The sequence below is a fragment of the Cervus elaphus genome, chromosome 11 (assembly GCF_910594005.1).
Source record: "Cervus elaphus chromosome 11, mCerEla1.1, whole genome shotgun sequence".
NCBI classification, from domain to species: Eukaryota; Metazoa; Chordata; class Mammalia; order Artiodactyla; family Cervidae; genus Cervus; species Cervus elaphus.
In genome coordinates, this window is record NC_057825.1 from 59974219 (window position 1) to 59995185 (window position 20967).

A 20967-nucleotide genomic window follows, 5' to 3' on the forward strand; every position below is an offset into this window, starting at 1 on the left:
AGTGGGTTGCCTTTTCCTACTCCAGGGGATCTTCCTAACCCAGGGATAGAACCCAAGTCTCCTGCATTGGCAGGCGGATTCTTTACCACTGAGCCACAGGTATTTTAGACTGAGTGGTTTTATGAAAGTATAACCAAAAAAGATCAAAAATTTTCCTGGATCTGGAATCATTCTGTGTATGGCAGTCAAGAAATGCCTTGTAAGGGATTTAGCCGGAAATAATACCCATTCAGCACAAGTTGTAGTCTCGGCTCTTCCTGATCTAATGTTGTGCTGTATTTAAAGGATATGCTATCAGATTGTGGGTTTTCTGCATGAGACGTTTGTGGTTCTGTCTGCATTGTTAAGGGCCTGCCACGTGCCAGCGATATGAGTGGGGAAGGTGGTTGAAATACTCATTGTCTGCTAACAGAGAAGTTAGTGTGTGTGGAAAGCAGAGAGAGAGAGATACTTAAGAGACCGTGCGTTGTTAGAGAAAGGCCCAACATGCTGCGGGAGCAAGTGCGTTAATTATCTTTGGTGAGAAACAAATTACCCAGCACTTAGCAGCAATGGGAGCTGGCAGACTTTTTGTTAAGGGCCAGTGATAAATATCTCCGGCTTTGTGAGCTGTCAGTGTCACAGCTACTCAGCCCTCTGTCATAGTGTGAGTGCAGGCCTGGAATATGTGAGTCAAGGTGTTGGAGAACTGTATTTACAAAAGCAGCCGGGCAGCCAGATCCAACCTGTGGACAGGATTTGCCGCTGGCAGGCCTGCAGTCACCATTGTGATCATCTCCCACATCCTGTGGGCCAGGAACCTGGGCTCAGCTCAGGCCAGTGCCTGTGCTGAGGGTCTGGGAGTCTGCCTCTTCCTGAGGCTGGAAGGGAGGGGGAGGGGTGTGAGTGGCCCCAGAGAGGGGACAAGAGTTGCAGCGTTTCATAGTCTAGTCCCAGAAGTGACCAGTTACCACTCTGCTGACCTGTCTTCATCGGAGCCCATCGGCGGACCCCGCCCCAGTGGTGGGTGGGGGGTGACCCACAGATGTGGATACTGTCAGAGAACTGGAAGGACCATTGGGGTGAACGTGGGGAACCTGCAGCGGGGCAGAGACGTGGGGTCAGCTCTGAGTCTCACAGGGAAAGTAGGGGTTTACCGCCAAGGCACACGGCGGGGTTGGTCAGTGGTGGAGAGTTACTGAGAGGGACACTGGGGCTGGGCTGTGCAGTGGGGGAGGGATTGAGCCAAACTGACCTCATGGGATTCCTGCTGAAGACAGGCCAGGGCTTTGGACATCACCTGGGGTGGGGAGTTGGGGGATGGGGAGAGGAACCAGTCAGATGCAGAGAATCTGATGGAGGTGGGGGGAGGGGTCTGAGGATCTGATGGGGTAGGGGGTGGGGGAGGGATCCGAGGATCTGATGGAGGTGGGGGTTCTGACTCAGCTGCTGAGCGAGCAGGATTCCTGTGAAACTGGACACTCAGAAGTCAGGGTCTCCTGGTCGGAGAGCTTGGCGGGAGTGTTTGTGGCACCGGAGGTGTGGTGTGTTGGCACCATTCTCAGCATGCATCTTCCAGTTGGCTTTCCTGGTAGACTGAGCTCTTTGAAAACTTGGTCATTTTGTTCTTTCTCTTTTCCCGGCTCAGTCATGCGTCCTGGGCCAGGTCAGTTCTGGTGGCATCTCCGCTCTCATTTATGCAGTAAGAAGAGATGGTTTTGGTGTGTGCTTTGCTGTGCTTGGTGTGGACTGGGGACAGGCAGGTGCACGGCCACCCTGGCGTCAGCTCTGTTGACAAGAGGATTAGGGCCCCAGAGTCAGGAAGACTCAACGTCCCTTTTATATCATTTAAGTCATAAATGTGGAAGACGCCACGGGACACCGCTCAACCTCCTGAGTCCTGTGCTTCCCCTACACAGGCCTCTCTTCCACAGTTTCCTGGGAGTTTGTGGGCGGGAGGGGCAGAGGGACCCCTCCCCAGGCTCAGAGGGGTACAGGTGGGGAGCTCCCTGGACCCTGGTGAACTTACCACATGCCTCCTTCCCTGCCCAGCTTCACACGCAGGTGTGGGTGTTTGGCTGGATCCGAGTCTGAGCGCAGCCTCAAGCAGTGAGTTGGGTCCAGTGGGGAGAGGATCCACAGGGAGATCAGGATAAGGAAGGCTCACTGTAAAGATGGGTCACTGTCTCTAAGAGCTCCGTTGAGAGGGGCTGCAGGAGGAGGGAAGGAGCAGCCCCGCCCACCCAGGATGCCCACTAGGGGCAGGGCCAGGAAGAAGAGGCAGCAAGCTGAGTGGCATCTCCGTGGCCCAGTGCCCAGATTCAGATCAGAGTCCCAAGGTGCTCTCCAGGAGTGGGCAGGCCTGCCTGCAGCCAGGTCAGGTCAGGTTTGGTTAGGTTTGACGTGACCACCACTCCTCCAGAGGGACAGACTCGCGCCCCCTGAGAAAAGCTGGGGACTGGGCAAGAGCTTCCCCCCTAAGCCTGCGACCTGCCTGCAGAAACCTAGTTCACCCAGTGGGTGGGGGGCCTCATGGGAGGAGAGGGGCTGCATGGACTGGAAGAGGGGGACACGGAGAGACACTAGCTGGCACCAGATACCCTGCTTGGCCCTCATGTCCCCCAGCTACCTCAGGAGCATCTCGGGCACGATAGATGAAGCAGGTCCCTCGCCAAGTGGGAAGTTAATGAAAGTTTTTAAAGTTACCAGAAAACACAGTATTTCAGTTCTTCCACTTCCTCTTGTCCGGTATTTTCAAATGTTGCTTAATGTGCTAGAATGTACAGGAAAACATGTTCTATGTTTAAAAGAAAACAAGGGGCAGAGAGACATGTAGATTAAAATTTGAAAGGGTTGTTTTGACTTGAGCAAAATGTTCCTATCTGTGCTTCTGTCTTGAAATTCTCACTGTGTTTCTCATTGAGGAGGCTGGCCTCACAGTCAGCTGGGTCACAGATGGTCAGAGTAACTCAGCTGGCTTCCGGCTCCAGCTCCGCCAAAGGTCAGCGATAGGGGAGCCGTCCCAGCTGAGTCAGAACTAAAATAAGAACCTAGCTGAGAGCCAGAAGGCAAGTGGGCTGTGGCCACCTTGGTCGTGAAGGTACTCTGGACACTCTGCAGGGAGTTCATCCTAACCCAGCTTTCCCTGAAGTCAACACTCTCGCTCAAAGTACTGCCCTTTTGTGTTTGAAATACGACACCTTCTTGAGCTTGTATGTTTTGCTCAGGACACAGTAGATCCCTTAAAAAGGACATTTAGGAGTGAGACTGTGTGTTTGTGGTCATAGCACGAGTGCAAGAGACGTGACCTGAGGGTGGAAGGGCTGCTCCAGGCGCATTTTCCTGTGAAAGACGCTAAACACGCAGAGAAAACCTGCCCAGCCTATAAGAGGAATTCTGAGCATGTTCTTCAGGTTGACCAAACCCTGCCCTTCTGACTGACCATGGGAGGGGCCTGGGAGCCGCTTGCAGATTCTAGCCTCGATGGCAGTCCAGGGGGTTTCTTTACTGAGGGCATGAAGCCAGGCTGAGGTCATGGGTGGGGCCCTTAGATGGCGTCACTCAGTCCCGGGGGGACCTGGGGTAAGGACAGATCTGCCCACTGGCTAGCCCGCCCCGTCCCCTGGGACTTCACACGGGTAGAGCTGGTCCCACTGGTTGGGAGTTGGGGGAGCCTGAGGGGCTGGTTGGGAGGTGTGTCCGTGCGGGCCGGCCCCTTTGCAGGAGGAGCAGGCTTAGGGCATCCCGAATTCCACAGCTCCCAGACACAGGTCAGCCAGCACAGGCCAGAACCCAGAGGAGCTTCCAGGAGGAACTGGACATGGGCGGGCCTGGAAGGCCGGAAGCTGGGGAGGAAGGGCCTGCATGTCTCTGCCTGTTGGACAGTGTCCGCAGAGCTGGGAGTGTTTTATCATCACCGGTCAAGGCGACTGTCCACAGCCCTCCCATTTGTGGAAACACGAGTGTGTGTAGGCGACTGTCCACAGCCCTCCCATTTGTGGAAACACGAGTGTGTGTAGGCGACTGTCCACAGCCCTCCCATTTGTGGAAACACGAGTGTGTGTGGGTTTGAGCAGGAGCAGAGATTAGGTGTCAGTGGGCTGTGTCTGTGTGGCAGGACTGTAGTGTGTCTCCCCTGCCTCTTGTCCATCATCTGTAATAAGCTGCGTGTGTTTGGAGTTGGGGAGTCCAGCCCCCCACAGAGCTGTGCAGTCTGGCCCCCGCACATACCAGAGCCCACAGGGTCCCCACCAGGGGGCTGCCCACCACCTACCATTCCCCAGTTTTCTGCTGTTAAAGACTGTGCCTCTTGCTCCTGTTGATGGAAATAATCAATAAACAATCCATAACAGGAATAGAGAGAAGCTTGTGGCTTTTTGAGCCAAACTGCAGACTGTAACTGAGAAGACAGCCACTCGGGTGACTGGGAACCTGCTCCAGGGAAGCCAGGTCTCAGGACAGTTTTCTGTTTGTCAGAACAGAGAACGTTAAACACGTCAGGGACGCATTCCTTCAAGGTTGAAAAACAACAGGCCAGCGCGTGCAGAGCCAGCGTGGCCTTGGCCCCTGGGAGGGAGTCACCGTCTGAGGACAAGCACTGGCGTCCTGGACGGGCGGCATTTGACCTTTACTGTAACCAGGACGCCCTTCACTTCTGGCCAGTGTGTCCTTTTCTCTAATAATTAAAGCAGGTGTGTGATATATACTTGATAAGCCACAAACGGGTATAAACTTGGAAGTAACTCTTGCTTGAGCCAGAGTGGCATTCCCAGGCCCGTGTGTGAGGACCCCTCTCGTGCCTCCCTCCCCCCCTCCCCCCCGCCGGGCCGGGCCAGCACAGCAGGGGACAGGTGTGCGGCACCCCCCTTCCACCTGGTGGAGGACGAGAGCACCTGAGTTCTTCCCTCTGGCCCGTCCTGCTGCATGGATTCCTTCTGCTCTGCAGCCGGGGGCACTCTGACCGAGGGGCAGAGTATCACAGGAGCAGCAGCATCCTGTGCTCTGGCCACTCTCACCTCTGTCCTCCTGTGCAGGAAATGGGCGTTTGTGCCAGAAACGGGGGCATGAGAAGGAACTTGCCAGCACCAGTGTCTTTACTTCGTGTCACAGTTGTTTTGTTTTAGTAGAAAAGGAAAATCAGAGTGAGTTTCCCATTTGAGTGAAACAGAGAGACAGTGAGGGCTTCCCAAGTGACACTAGTGGTAAAAAAAAACAAAAAACAAAAACCCCACCTGCCAATGCAGGAGATGCCAGAGACTGGGTTCAATCCCTGGGTCAGGAAGATCCCCTGACGAGGGCATGGCAACCCACTCCAGTATTCTTGCCTGGGAAGCCCCGTGGACAGAGAAGCCGGCAAGCTACCGTCCATGGGGTCTCAAAGAGTTTAACACGACTGAGCATACATGCACACACAGCCAGAGAGACAGTGAGCACAGTCAGTCTGCCCCGTGGTAATTTAACCAGGTTGTCCCCACACGCTGGATACACGGGGCTCCTGTGGGCTGAGGTCTTGGAAGCTCCTGCCAGGCGCTGGGGTGACATCAGCACGGGACTGCACCCACAGAAGAAGGAGCATCGACCTACACGTTTCTATGTCGGAGTCCGTTTCCCAGGCAGTCGGTCAGCATGCTCCGCTTGGTGTTAACCAACCATGTAGATGAGGACCTGCCATGTAGCACCAGGAGCTCTGCTTAGTGCTCTGTAATTACCTTATGGGAGAAGAATCTGGAAAATAGGGAATGTCTGTATATGCATAACTGATTCACTTTGCTTTCTGGCAGAAAGTAACAACATTATAAATCAACTATACTCAAATAAAAATTTAAAAACCCACGTAGATGGTGTTTGGTAATGATGCATGTAATTCAGTTGAATTCAATGTAATTCAATTCAAAAATTATTTGAGAGGATTTGAATTTTAAAAATACCAGTTATTAAAAGTTGCTTTTTAAACTTTGCCAGACGTGCTCGGGCTTCTGTCCAGGCCCTCGGTGTTTGAGCTCTTAGGAGCAGCTGCCATTCTTGGTCTGTTACCTTTGGGCAGGTTATTCGTCTCAGGCAGGGTGTTACGTCAGGGGCAGAATTTGTTCTGGCTGAAATCATGGCATCGGCTGGGCTGGTGGACTTGCAGCCTTTCGTGCAGCATGTGGGAGGGCCGAATGCGGGACCAGCTCAGCACAGACGAGCTGCATGTGGTTACGCATCCAGCAGGTTGTCGGGTGCACTCATCCTGGGTCCTGGACCTCCTGCTCTGGTCTGAATGTTTGTGTACCAAAATTTGGTACCAACATACCCAAATGTACCAACATATGTACAAATATGTACATATGTACAAATGTACAAATATGTACCAACATACCCAAAATTGATATGTTGAGATCCTGACCCCTGATGCTTGTGAGGCTATGAGGTCAGGCGTGAAGGTCTGGAATGGGACCCGTGGAGCCCCTGTCCCTCCATCGCGGGAGGGCTCAGCGAGGAGGCGCCAGCCAGAACCCAGGGGGCAGGGGCAGAGTCCTCACCCAGCACGGCCACACTGGCCACCCTGGTGCCTTGGTCCTGGGCTTGCTGCCTCCAGGACCGTGACACGTGAATTTCCGTTGTTTATAAGCCACCTGGTCAGTGGTGTTTTGTTACAGTGACTCTAAGGGACTGAGACTCGGCCCAGTAGATGAGAAAATGGCCAGAGCTCATGAAATACAAGCCTCTCCAGTCTGGATGGACGTCAGGGACGTCTGGGGTACAGACCTGTCCTGTGGGATCTGCCGGAGACCCCATGTCAGCCATGAGGAGGGGGGTTGATCGGATGATGGAAGCCCCCGGGAGAACCTCTGGGAATCCCAGAACCCAGGAAACTACCGCACAGGCCCACTGCTCAAAGCTGGCCTTGAGGGGTTTTATATTAAAACAGCTTCCCACTTGCTTCAAGGCTGTCTTGCTGCGTGTGCAGGCTGTAGTGATCTAGGTCAAGGGAGTTCAGATAAATGTTTTCTTATGGTTACAATCACAGTCTAAAGAATTGTTTGCATTTCTTAGAGTGACATTATTAAGTGCCAGAAATGGTTTAAAAGTAACAAAAGGCCTGGATACAAAAATTGAGCAATGGTGTTGATTTGGCCTTAAATTACCCCTTGTCCTCTTGGAGGAATAACTCATGTCCGCTCTGTGTTGGACATGAGTTGGCTGGGAGGGGATGTGAGGGACCAGCCGGCCGGCCGTGCAGCCCGCACCGGTCGGGGCCACATGGTTGCCCATCCACCCTCGGCTCCTGGACCCTGGGGAGCAACGCACTATTACCTGCATGAATCTTGTAGGGAACACAGGTGGCTCCCGGCCGCACGCAGGCTCCCTGTGCTGGGTGAGTCGGGCACCTCTTACATACCCGCTAGGTCTGCAGAACACGCTGCGAGCACACAGTAGGCATTCCGAATGTTCTGATGTGACAGCACATGGTGTTAGGACGTAACACAAGCAGTTACTTTGTAAGAAGCTGAGACCCGGAAAGAACAGCTGCCCCTGCTGCCCAGGAGACACCCTCGGGCTGTGTTGGAGACTCGGAGGGACTGAGAGGTGGGACTGGAGAGGCTGCCCCCTCTCCCATCTACTCCCCAGGCCCCAGGCCCCCACCTCTGCAGGGCTGACGGTGAGCACTGCGGGCGACCCTGTGTTAGGAGCACAGCCAGGTGGAGAGCATCCCTTGTCCTTTGCCCGAGTTGCAGACCCAGGAGGACTGGCCGCTGGGTTATAGGCTCGACTGGGGCCAAACAGGAGGAGTTGTAACTGGACACGGGCTCTCTCCCTGGCGCCCCTTCGGGAGCCTGGGACTGAGCCGTCACTGCCCAGAGCCGGGGAGGGAATGGGTTCCTGCCAGCGCCGCCACCGGCGGCTGTTACTTCCCCTGGAGGGCGGCTGCACAGCCGGTCCTTTGTCAGGGGAGGGCCCTGCAGCTTCCAGACCCACCGCAAGCTCTGGACTCTGGACGGGAAGGGCTGCGTGACCCTGGAGCAGCTGACGTGTGGGAAGCGGGAGGGGAGTGCGGGGGAGTGACCAGGGGAGCCGCCTGGGTGTTGTGCGTCCCTCCATCCCCTGTCCCTCAGTCCTGCCGCTCCTACCATGGCGCTCCGGGGCCCGCGCCCAGCCGTCATCCTGGAGGACCAGGAGGTCCCCCCGGCAGCCCATAACGGGGAGCCCCAGGGTCTTGGCAGCCAGGATGAGAGGGCCGAGTCCAGGGTACAGCGCCGGCACAGCGATGTCAGGGTCTACAAGGAGTTCTGTGACTTTTACGCCAAATTGTGAGTGGCCCCCTCCCACGCCCCCTCCTGGGGCTGGAGTTCACTGCCTTGGGGTTTGACCTGCACCTTCAGCGGGGCTCCTTCCAGGACTGGAGGTGGGGGGCGAGAGTGCCCAGGACAAAGTGCAGAAAAGAAGGGAGGAGAGAAGGAATGTGCTGCCTACAGGCAGGAGGAGGGCCCTGCTGACTCCTCCTGGGAGCTGGAATGGAATCACTGCATCTCCATCTCCGGGTGTGCTTAGCAGGGAGGGGAGTTTACCTGGCCTGAGTCTCTGCTTCCTCCCTCCACTCCCTGTGCTTTCGCTGTAGATGTCCCGCTTCTCTTTACCTGAGACAGCAAGCTCCTGATGAGCTCTAACACCAATCAGACCAACACAGTTACACTGTAACCAGAATGCTTGGTGAACTCAAGGTGCTTTGGAGGCTCACATTCCTGCACTTTAATGCTAGAACATATGTTTCACACACTTCGATAAACAAGGCACTTAAATAACGGAAGGCTCGGTGATGTCAGGTTTTCTGTGTGCGGCTGATTTGTGGATGCAGATCGGCTGAAACAGTTGTGACCAGGCCATCACCAAGGCTCTCTTGCTCCCCAGGCGTACATTTCCCACCATGGAAATCCTCTTTGAAATATTAGCCTGTTAATTATAACTAATCCGACGACAGCTCAGTGTTCAGTGTGGTCCTCACTTTACCATCTGGGGGTATTGGCTGCGGGGGCTGTGCCCCGAGGGTCAGGGCTGTACAAGAACTCTGCATCTTCCACTGAACCTTGCTGTAAACCTAAAACTGCTCAAAAACAGCCCATTAAAATATATATATATATACATATAATAGTGCTAGAGGGTCAGAGAAGAAGGGCAATGTAAGCAGTTGAGTAGGTTGGTGAAATTATTGGTTTGTTTGGGCTTCTTTCCTCAAAGTTTCTGCTAATGTTCTCTTTCCTTTGTTTTCTTGCTTGTTGTTAAAATGAACACTTCTTCAAAGACACAGAACCTTCTAAGACTAATTTACTTTTCACGCGTGTGGGGGAAAACTTGCTTTTATAATGTGTCTGTTTTCTAACCGCATTCTAATCTGTGAGTATTTGAACTTGAGTGTAAATGGTCTGTAGTGTAATGAGCATAAATTGGTTAGTGATAAACAATTTGATCTGGGGACCCATTCATAGTCTTGAAAAATATTGAGGTCTCCAAATAGGTCTTGTTTTATCAGTATTTACTGTTTTAGAACATAAAACTGAGAAAAATTTTAAGTACTTGCGATTAGTTCACTTAAAATAGCAACGCGCTCATTACACATTAATAATATTAATATTAATTTTATATGAAATATGTTTCCAAAATGACAAAACCCTGGTAGAAAGAGTGGCATTGTGTTAACATGTTTGCAAATTGTGTGTCTCAATAAAGCCATGCCATCTGTCTTCAGTCTTCTGGAAGATGTTGTTTTGAATGAAGTTTATAAAGAAATTGTGACCCCTGCAGAGATGTGGGGAAGAGGGGACTTTTCCTCCCAGATAATGTCACAGATCTGGGAAATTGGGATTCGGGGCACTCCAGGGTTTCTCCTGTAGCTCTCTTGGGATTCTGCTAAAATCACTGAGCATTCAGTGACTCTTTTGAGAGGATTTTTAAATTAGTAACAATGCTTGATGTTTGAGTAGCTCCTTTTGGTTTCCAAAGTGGTTTTATAGACTTTTTCTTATTTGACTCTCAGAGCAGTACTGGGCCTGTGGGGGTGGCTGTGGGCCACTGCACGTTGTCGAGGGGCACCTGTGGATTTTGGTCCCTGTTGGGAGAAGAGGACCAGAACCAAACTGCCCTTGTTCATCCAGCTCACAGCAGAGCCGGGTGACAAGGGAGCTGATGACTTCTCTCCCTGATCCCCAGTACTTTTTCAACAACAGATAGACAGTTCGATGCAGTAGGAGACTTAGGTCAAGTTTGCCAATTGTCAAGGCCACATCCCTCCCTTCCTTTCCTGGCAATGCTTTAATCGAGTTTTGTTGGTGGGGGGTCGTGGACATGGACTTCTGCGTGGGGTGTGAAGTCGACAAAGCAGGATGTTGCTCTGTGAGACCATTGCCAGGTGACGGTGGGAGTGGGGGTGAGGTGTGGTCTGTGCAGACCTTGCTAAGGAAGCAGTGAGATGTGGGCTGTGATGGGAGCAAGGCAGCAGTCCTCCAAGGGATGGGGGGAACTCTACCTCCCCCCTGGGGGCTGGGCAGGCTCTGGAGGTTGGCAGTGACTACCCAAGGAGGGCTGAGTGGGTGTCTGGGGATGCAGACACACAGCGGAGCACATGCTCTGAGTGGGCGTCTGGGTATCTGAAAATAAACTTGCAAATCATGAATCCGCTGGGCCAGTACCAGCTCTGGCAGGGCCTTCCCCCTGGGGCTGTCCAGAGACCCAACAGTCCTTCCCCAGAGCCCGCAGTCTGCAGAGATCTGACCGGGGCTCGGTTGGTGCTTTCCCTTTGCTGAACGCACCGAGTGTCCGGGGTCCGGGGGAGCCGTGGCTGGCAGCTGCTCAGCCCGGGCCTTGTCGTGGGTCCCCTCTCCTGGCAGGTCTCTCGGGTCCTGTCGAGCATGGTACCATCATCCCATTTTGGCACCTGGGCAGGGGAGCCTGGATTCTGGGCCTGTGTCTCCCTTGAACCAGACAGCTGTGCGAGGCTGGGCTTGTCTGTTTCTGGACCTGCACATCACCGGCTGTAAAATGTTCTCAGGGTGGGAAATTCTGTGACCTTCAGATCCATCTCCCGATGACCGTGTTCGGATCCGTCTCCCAGTATTCACGTTTGGCATTTGTCCCCCTGTCGGACTGTAGGACTGAAGCTGCTTTGGCAGGGTCTCACCAGCTGGGGCCTGTATCTGGGTTGTGCCTTCAGCATGTACAGGCTGTGCTGGGGGGCAGTTTAGTGAAGCCGATGTCAGGCCCTCAGTTCAATCCTTTGATGTGGCTCATGAGGCTCCCCTTCAGCCCTGGCTCTTCACGGGCCGGGCAGGGGGTAGGGTGCCCTCTGGGCTGTTGGCAGGAGGATGCAGGATGTTAGCAAACCAGAGGGTCTGCATCCAGATGCCACATGAGAAAGTGGGCTTGAGACCTTGGGTCGCAGGTGGGAAGCCAGCTTTATGGACAAGACACGGTTGTTGTGACCCCAGACCGAGCTTTCGGAAGGGCTGCCATCTGTGACCCATGTCCGCTGTCTGTCTGTTGCAGCAACATGGCCAACGCCCTGGCCAACGCCAGCTGTGAGCGCTGCCGGGGCGGCTTTGCGCCCGCTGAGAAGATTGTCAACAGCAATGGCGAGCTCTACCATGAGCAGTGCTTCGTGTGTGCCCAGTGCTTCCAGCAGTTCCCAGAGGGCCTCTTCTATGAGGTGGGTATGGGTGAGCTGTGGGGGCGGGGCAGTGATGCTGGGGGGTTGGAGGGGGGGTTGGGCAGTGATACTGGGTGGAGGGGGCGGGGAGAGAGGGCCTGGGCAGTGATGCTGGGCTGGGGGAGCTGGGCAGTGATGCTGTGTTGGTGGGGGCTGGGCAGTGTTGGTGGGGGCTGGGCAGTGATGGTGGGTGGAGGGGACAGGGAGGGAGGTCTGGCCAATGATGCTCGGTCGTGGTGGGGGCTGGGCAGTAATGGTGGGTGGTGATCAGCCCTGTGGATGCCCCCCAGCACCTGTGTCCTAAAGGAGCTCTTGTTTGTTGAGTGGGGGCACCCCATCTCATCCTGTTCTTCTCAATGTCTCCTCTTCTTTCCCAAACACCTATTCTTCCTGGTCCTATGGTTGTTACCATGGGTGCTGGGTGCAAGTGTGTTCATGCTGACTGTCCTGAAATGCCCCCTCACGTCTGCTTTGGGGCTGGTCTAGGGACGGCCTCAATCTGGGAGTGAGGGCAACAGTGTGTGTGTGTGTCTGCTTGTCTGTGTATATATCTGTGTCTGTATGTGTCTGTGTATATCTGTGTGTGTGGTGTGTGTCTGTGTGTGGTCTGTGTGTGTGGCTGTGTATGTGTGTGGCTGTGCATGTGTCTGTGTGTGAGTGTGTGCCTGTGTGATCACCTCCTTGTGCGTCTGCACGCGTGTCTCTATATGGTGATATGTGTACACAGTTATGTGACACCCAGACGTGGCTGCCGTTTGGTTTCTCCTCCTGCAGATTTTAAACTTTTCCTGTTTTACAGGCCATTCCTGAGGAAGGAAAGGTGGCTTTTAAAGGTCATTAGTAAGTCAGTTGTTGGTCAGTCCAACATTGTTTTCCCATAGGAATGGGGCCTGGGAGGGAGGCTCGCGGCCAACCTGCAGAAGTCATGGGGCCACAGAGCAGAGCAGTGTGTGTGTCGGGACAAACTCCAGAACACCGTGTTGCTCAGACACATCTATTCAGCTCCTACCGTGTTCCCAGAACACATGTTCCCTACGACAGAAACCCTCGCCATCAGAACAGGAATCTCTTTCTGTCAAGGGTGATGGCCTTCAGGCTCGTTCTGGGGACCGAGCAGGGCTCTCCAGTCCCTAAGCTGGTGCAGGGGAGGCTGTGGCCCCTGGTGCCCAGGCCCGCAGCGCAGCCTCGGGGATCCAGGGAGCCTGCCCCAAGGAAACCCTCGTCTCCACACTTGTAAAGCCTTTACCTGCCTGATCATTTTTGAGGCCGAGAGAGGCTGCGTGCCCTTGACAAGAGCAGACCAGTGATGTAATAGGGTTAGAACCCAGTTTGGTCCTCTGATATCTGACATGGTTTTCTTTCCCTGACCTACTATTTTCAGAGCTAAGATTTTTACTGAAATGGGTAGTTATGGCAATGGCCTTAAGAGGGAGGAAAAGAGAAGAGGCAGGCTCTTGATCTCCGTGGCTTGCTGTTGCCTCTCCATCACTTTCTTTTTCCCATACTGTGAGAAGGGTACAAGCAGTCCCCCAAATACAAAACATTAATAAACTAGATAATGTTGAACTCCGAGTCTTCTAGGTGTCAGGCATCCTTATCAGTGGAGGGCTGAAATCACTGTGAGGAAAAGAGGGGTCCTGCTTATCTAGGTAGGATATGGTGCTCATGCGAATAATCAAACAGTAAATGCAATTTAACACTTGTAACATGCTTTCCTAAAAACTATTGATCAATTGATAGATTGATTTAGCTGCATCAGAATCGTCACTACGTCATGTGGGATCTTTGATTCTGGTGCAAAGACTGTCTAATTGAGGCACGCAGGCTTCGTAGTTGAGGCTCACAGGCTTGGTAGTTATGGCACGTGGGCTTAACTGCTCCTCCACTTGTGGAATCTTCTGGGACCAGGGATCGAACCCATGTCCCCTGCATAACCACTGGATGACCAGGGAAGTCCCCATACTTACATTTTGACCATTTGTATAGTAATAATTTTTGTAATGGGCTTCCCTTGTGGCTCAGATGGTAAGGAATCCACCTGCAATGCAGGAGACCTGGGTTCGATCCCTGGGTCGGGAAGATACCCTGGAGGATGGCATGGCAACCCACTCCAGTATTCTTGCCTGGAGAATTCCATGGACAGTCCATGGGGTGGCAAAGAGTCGGACATGACTGAGTGACTAAGCACAGCACATCACACAAAAGTGTTTACAGTTAAAATATGCTAGAATATTTACTGTCTATAAATTTATTTTTTCAACATGGGGAGAAGGGTCTGTGGTTCTCCTCCACCCTGCAGGTGGGGTTTGAGCCAAGACCTGGTGAAGCCCGGTGAGCAGTGGGCTCATTGCTCTTTGGAGGTGGAGGGTTACTTCTGGCCTCAGCTGGTCGGGGAGCCTGTCCTGTATCCACACGCATGTGTGTGGAAGGTGCCAGAGGGTGCCCCTCTGCTTCACAGGCCTTAGGAGGATGATGGATCCTGGGGCTGTCTCCTACTCATGAGGGGTGGTACTTTCTGTTTCAGTTTGAAGGAAGGAAGTACTGTGAACATGACTTCCAGATGCTCTTTGCTCCTTGCTGTCATCAGTGTGGTAAGTGTTGGTGCCCAACCTGCCGTGAAAAGTGAGTTTCCTTCTGCAGGACTTCCTCCCACGAGCTGCGTAGGAGGGAGAGTTGTCAGGTGCTTGTCAGCCGCGCCCCCCGTCATCGAGGTTAACCACCTGGGAGAGTCCCAACCCGAGAGCACCACTTCTCATGGCCCAAGGGGTGACTGACCCCAGGACCTGCCGGGCTTCCATGCAGTTCCCTTTTGTCAATGCAGTCGGTGGGGGGCAGCAGGGACCTCGAGAGGCACAGAGGTGGCCTGCCGGTCACACAGCCGGAGAACCTGGGATTAGCAAGTAGATGCTGAGAAGGCTGGATGCAGGAAGAAGTTAAGTCTGCGTCACAAGAAAGCAGGCTGTGAATTTCTGTTTTCTGTGCCTATGACCTGATATAACCACAGGCCTCGGAGAGGGAGAGCCCACACCTTGTTTAGAAAAGGAGAACAGACCCAGAGATGAGACAAGATGGCCCAAGAATGTGGCTGCAGGGCCAAACACAAGGGCTCAGGGGACATGGAGGCGTTTTTCTAACGCAGCGCCTCCTGTGGGGTCCTAGCACAGGGAGAATGCTTTCCCGGGGCCGTGGGCAGGGAGGCCGAGCTGTGGCCTGAGTGTCCCTCCTGCAGGTGAATTCATCATCGGCCGGGTGATCAAAGCCATGAACAACAGCTGGCACCCCGAGTGCTTCCGCTGCGACCTCTGCCAGGAGGTCCTGGCCGACATCGGTTTCGTCAAGAACGCCGGGAGGTACGAGCAGGGCACCGGTCCCCACAAGGCAGGTGGGTGGGTGGGCAGGGTGGTGCCTCAGGGTCACCTGTGCTCCCAGGTCATGCACGGGCAGTGTGGCGTGGCCGGGCCTGTGGGGGGTGCCCTGGCATTGTCCTGCATCTGGCACGGCTGCCAGGGGGGTCTTTTAAGCACTACCTGATCATCTGGGTGGGAGTAAGTAGCTTCCTATGGAAAGTGGGGCTTGGTTCTGCTCTTGAAACACAGCAGTAATTTTTAAGAAACGGTCTCTTGAATTTTTTTGCATAGATATGGGAAGTTTTTTTGTTTTTTTTTTAATTAGAAGAACTTTGGATTTTAAATGTCAGCTTCTATGGCTCTTTTTAGGCACCTGTGTCGCCCCTGTCATAACCGGGAGAAAGCCCGGGGCCTCGGCAAATACATCTGCCAGAAGTGCCACGCCATCATCGACGAGCAGCCCCTGATATTCAAGAACGACCCCTACCATCCAGACCACTTCAACTGCGCCAACTGTGGGTAGGCCCGCGTTCTCTTGCTTACTGTACAGACAGTGGAAATAAGTGAACGCACTGACCTGGGTATTATGTTACTCCAGCACCCAAACTGGTTTTCTTCAGCTTTTAATCCGGAAAATGTTAAACCTATAGGAGAGTCAAGAGACTCATACCCAGAGAACCCCAGACCCTTCATGAAGTCTCACTGGGTAACATGTTGCCGTGGGGGTGTGTGTGTGTGTGTACAAGTGTGCATAAACATGTACCTTTAAATGTGTGTGCTTAGTCACTCAGTTGTGTCTGACTCTTGTGACACCACAGACTGTAGCCCACCAGGCTCCTCTGTCCATGGGATTTCCCAGGCAAGAATACTGGAGTGGGTTGCCATGCCCTCCTCCAGGGGATCTTCCCAACCCAGGGATCAAACCTGTGTCTATCAGCTCATATTAAAATATCTCCAGTGATCCCCACAGCTGTTTTTCATCACATTGTTTTTAATACAGGGTCCCCTCTCCCATGCAAAGAAAAAAACTTTAATTGATCTTATCTTTGTATCAAAATGGATATAACTTTCACAGTTGTAACCATTAGCATTTAAAATACACCTGTTTACTTTCGCTCTCTATTTACATCTAAAGGCAATTTTGTTTTTTCTTCAGTAGCTCAGGATAAGTTGTTAGGCTATGCGTTTCACAGTCTGCTGTGTATTATAAGAACTTAATGGAAAAGGTACTTGACCGTAGTCGGTGTGACTGTCCTGGCTGTTACCACGGGGAGTAGCGAGCTGCAGTGAAAGCTGACAGACAGCTTGTTTGGGGGATTCGGTTCCTGCTTGGTCTGGTTTTCTTGCCTTTCCTCCCTCTGTTCATTCTTCATGAGCACTTCTCCTAAAGAACCTTTTAAAACAGATGAAATTCGTCTTGTTTGGGGGCTACCTCTGTTTATTAACTCAGGAGACTGAAGATAGTAGTGAACTCAAGCATTTGTCAGGGGAGCGGTCTGGGCGTTTGGGCTGCATGTTTCCTATGGACCTACAGCTGTTCTTAGCAGCTTGTTAGTGTCTGTCAGGAAGTGGAACTGGTCTCCACACTCTTGTTATTTTAGGAAGATAGCGTCAGCAGGTCTGTCCCTGGGCCTGCATCCCTCTCCCCCAGCTTCTTAAGGAAAACAAGGAGGGACTCTATAATAATAAAGTGTCAGCAGAGACAAGGGCCCGCGTGGGGGGTACTTTTGACTGGTCGTCTCTGGGTGATGTTTATGTTGACACGAATATGAAGCCTGCTGGAGCTGGTCGATCACTGTGACCACCTCTGGGGGGAGCAAGCAGTTATGGGGTTGTTGTGGTGGTCTATTCAGATGCCTTCTCTCAGGGTGTCAGCCGCACCAGCCACCGGCTCTCCCCTCGCTGGTGGTGCTCAGTGGTTCCTCTCTCGGGCAGGAAGGAACTGACCGCTGACGCCCGGGAGCTCAAGGGGGAGCTGTATTGCCTGCCATGCCACGACAAGATGGGGGTGCCCATCTGTGGTGCCTGCCGCCGGCCCATCGAAGGACGTGTGGTGAACGCCATGGGCAAGCAGTGGCACGTGGAGGTGAGTGCCCGTGGCAGGGTGACTGGGCCCTCACACACCCAAGGCTCGGGGGTGTCAGCACGGCTGGGGGATGCTGAGGGGTGAGTGGGGGCACTTGGTGACAGTCAGCGATGTGGGGTACTAAGAACGTAGATGGCACAGTGCTGTGATCAGCCTGTGACAGTGCGGGGAGACCTCTTGGTTCCTGGTCCAACCCAGAGAGGTGTCCACGTGTCCGCTCTGTTCTCATTCTGCTGTTGAGTCCAGGCCTCCGGATGCTGAGTGAAGGCTGGGAGCACCGTAGGGTCGCTTGTGACCCAGATGACACCAACGCCTAGGCTTTCATGGATCTTCTCTTTAGCTCTGGGGCTTTGCTCCACTACATAAATAAAACATGGTGATGCAAATATGACCTCATGCCATTTCTTTCAGCATTTTGTTTGTGCTAAGTGTGAAAAGCCATTCCTTGGACATCGCCATTATGAGAGGAAGGGCCTGGCGTACTGTGAAACCCACTACAACCAGGTAGAGATGGGCTCTTTGAATGTGACACACACTCATGTGAACTTGAGCTTCTCCACATTTACGTGCAAAGAGAGCTCTGGGGAAATGTACACTGGGCTGTACACATGATTTTTTAACTTTTTATTTGGAAAATCACTTCACACTCAGAGAAAAGTGGTAAATACATACAAAGAAAATACCTACATGTTGTATTCAGATTCAGTACCTGCTTCATCACCTGTGTGTCCTTCCTGCCTTCTCTGACACACACATAAATGCTCATCCCATTATACGCAAGTCAATGTATATGTACAAAAGTGTGCCGATTCTTTTCTAAAGCATTTGATGATAAATTCCCTGTGGTCCTTTACCCCTAATGCTTCAGTGTGTACTTCCCAAGAATATGGGACTCACTTGTATAACCACTGTTACCAGTATTGATTACTCTGTCCATTCCAGTTTTGTCACTTTACCGAGTAATGTCCTTCTGGCCTTTTGTCCACTCCAGTGCTGGGCCCAGTCTGGGGTCCTCATGCTCCTTTACCATCCTGAAATCTGGAACATCTCCAGAGCCTTGTTTTGTTTTTCATCAAGATGAATAGTAAATTGTTTTCACTGTAGTAAGTAAAAACTAGTCAATGAGCATTTACTGATCATCTCTATTAACAGCAAATTCTGAGCTTAGGTAGCCAGGCTATTTTTTTTTTAATTGAAGGATAATTGTTTTATAATATTGTGTTGGCATCTGCCACACATCAATGTAAATCAGCCACAGGTATACATATATCCCCTCCTTCCTGAAATCCCCTCCCATCTCCCATGCGTCCCACTCCTCTAGGTGGTTACAGAGCACTCGGTTGAGCTCCCTGTATCACACAGAAAATTCCCTCTTGTTATCTTTTTTACATATGGTACTGTATATGATTCCACACTATTCTTTCAATTCAATGGAATATTACTCAGCTATAAAAAAAAAAGGAACTCATTTGCGTCAGTCCTACTGAGGTGGATAAAGCTAGAGCCTATTATACAGAGTGAAGTTAAGTCAGAAAGAAAAATATTGTATGTTAATGCATGTATATGGAAGCTAGAAACATGCTGTAGGGTATTTAAGTTGTACGAAGAACTGAAATTATATTAAATGTTTGGTGTTCTGATACTTAGTTGTAACGTATCTTTAATTTTACCACTTTTTTTTTGTCTTTTCCCATTTTCAGCTATTTGGTGATGTTTGTTTCCACTGCAACCGTGTTATAGAAGGCGATGGTGAGCACCTGTTGGGCACCTTTGGACCCAAACCCCCCCGGTTGTGTGAAAACTGGAAAATGTTGTGATGGTCATCAGTTACTTTTCCTCTTTCTTTGGCATCTTTCCTGAGTGATCTCTGGCCGTGAAATGCTAACTACTAAGAATTGAACTTGTTGCTCATTTGTGATGACACTTTAGGCCAGTGCTGCAGGGTCGTTACCATAGAAACGACTGACCCCGAGTCTTGCTTCTCCCTCCCATCCCTGGAATTACTTTCCGTGGAAGCTGCGGGGTGTGTTCATTAGGAGCACTTGAGCGGGGGTGGGGGGGGGGGTCCCCTGAACCATGCAGACGTGAACACCTGGTGGTTGTCTCTGGATCTTTCCAGAACCTACCCCCTGGTCCCATGTGAGGAGGCCTGATTGACTGGCATGGAAAGGAAGCAGCTGTTTGCCAGCAGTCATTAGCAGATTCTGCCAGAAGCTTCCTGGTGAAGTTGTAAACACTGCTGTTTCCAGACCGCTTCATGCCCCTGGGCAGAGAGCCGAATTTGGGAAATACTTTCTGAAACACTGCCCAAGTGCCCTTTGTGAAGGGGTGGCTTCAGGAAAGTGATCTTTAGTGCCGGTGGAAATAAATCTCACCTCCGTCTGTGGGAGGCAGTTGCCAGGAGAGAGAAGCGGGCAGAGGAGCTTAATGTCAGCTTAGAAGGCAGACTCACCCCAGCTGGTGGGTTAGCACCTGGCTCCTGTTTCAATTACTTACCTAGTTCAGACTTCCTTGCTGGGCCGGTGGCAGGAGGCAAGGTAGCGGTGCCAGGAGAGCTGGGCCGCACCTTCGTGGCCGGGGGTTGGGGGCTTTGACGGGGAGACTTGGCATCTGCTGTTCGGATGCCTCGAAACATTAAGCATCAACATAGGTTGAAAGGCAGTGATGGCCTTCCCTGAGGTGAGGTCTGCAGTTGTGGGAGACAGATGCAGAGCTGGGACTGTGTGTTCTCACAGTGTGATAGATAAATTAGTGATTGCATGAGCCATCAGTTAATGGCACTGAGAGGCTTAGTGTCGTGTGTGGTTCTTGTGTGAGGAAAGCCCTAAAGAAGCGGCCCGGGGAAGGGATTGGTGGTGAGCCGAGCTGCGGGTGAGTGACCATCCCCTCTCCCCCCAGTGGTCTCCGCCCTCAACAAGGCCTGGTGCGTGCACTGTTTTGCCTGCTCCACCTGCAGCGCCAAGCTGACACTCAAGTAAGTGTGCACGGGGCCTGCGAGCCCTCGGGTGGGACCCGCAGGGGACACTGTGGAGAGCATTCAGTGTCGGAAAAGAAAGATCTGACGCTTCTTTCTTCTTTCTGTCCAGGCCTTCTTAAAGCAAAGCTTCCTCCTTTAATTGTTCCCTGTTTTCTTTTGTTCCTTCTCTGTCCTGCACAAAGGGATAAGTTTGTTGAGATTGATCTAAAGCCAGTCTGCAAACATTGTTATGAGAAAATGCCAGAAGAATTTAAGAGGAGACTTGCCAAGCGGGAGAGAGAAGCCAAGGATAAGGACAAGCAGAAAAAGAAAAAGCCAGTCTGTCTGTGAGCTTTTCTGTCCCTCTGCCACCATTTCTACTGCTTTCTCCTGTGGTTAGTCCTCTAGAATACATGTTCATCCTGGTTTTGTCTCTTGCTTTTCTCGTTTCTTTTTGGCATGTATTTGTAGCTGCCGCAGGCTGACATAGACAGGCTTGTCCTGTGTAGAGCTGATCTTTTTGCCTAATTATTAAAATTACACACTTTAATAGGGTCCACCCTTCACATAACCTGTACTGCACTTGCTTCCTTGAATCTGTAGACTCTCTCAGCTCATTTTTTAATCACAATATGGTATAGATTCCCCCCCCCGCCCAGTGGATTCAAAGGGAAGAATTCTAATCTCTTAATAGATATTGTAAAAGTTTCAAAGTATTTCTCTCTGATCATCACAGCTTTTAAAATCCTAGTTTTTGGCTTCTTTGCCTAAAATAATATAATTGGTCAGTTCCAGTGCTGCATGTTCTAAGTTCTGTATTAAACTAAACCCTCTTAGCATGTTTCCTATCTAAGCAGAGATCATCTAAGGTAGAGAATAAGATATGGCATCTCTGGATGTGTATATGTGTTTTCGTACAATT

The 20967-nt window shown here is 51.9% G+C and overlaps 1 protein-coding gene and 1 long non-coding RNA gene across 8 annotated transcripts in view; one reads left to right on the top strand and one right to left on the bottom strand.

Moving 5' to 3' along the window:
* LIMS1 (LIM zinc finger domain containing 1) overlaps positions 1-20967 on the top strand; it is an 81062-nt gene that overhangs the window by 55985 nt on the left and 4110 nt on the right. For 3 of the 7 annotated variants that reach the window (XM_043917896.1, XM_043917898.1, XM_043917894.1), the window contains exons 2-10: positions 11497-11656; positions 14181-14247; positions 14886-15006; positions 15373-15522; positions 16939-17089; positions 17501-17593; positions 18790-18838; positions 19988-20063; positions 20249-20440. In XM_043917896.1, coding sequence (XP_043773831.1) covers positions 11497-11656; positions 14181-14247; positions 14886-15006; positions 15373-15522; positions 16939-17089; positions 17501-17593; positions 18790-18838; positions 19988-20063; positions 20249-20396 — 1015 coding nt within the window. In that variant the 3' untranslated portion in view covers positions 20397-20440. Of the gene's footprint in view, positions 1-7890; positions 8271-11496; positions 11657-14180; positions 14248-14885; positions 15007-15372; positions 15523-16938; positions 17090-17500; positions 17594-18789; positions 18839-19987; positions 20064-20248; positions 20441-20967 lie in introns of those variants that run through there. The other 4 variants (XM_043917897.1, XM_043917895.1, XM_043917892.1 and 1 more) reach the window with 3 other exon arrangements.
* LOC122703564 lies at positions 5598-8549 on the bottom strand. The gene is made up of 3 exons (XR_006343522.1): positions 8529-8549; positions 7276-7412; positions 5598-5703 (listed from the first exon to the last, which is right to left on the bottom strand). It is a non-coding gene; the product is annotated as an uncharacterized LOC122703564 (long non-coding RNA).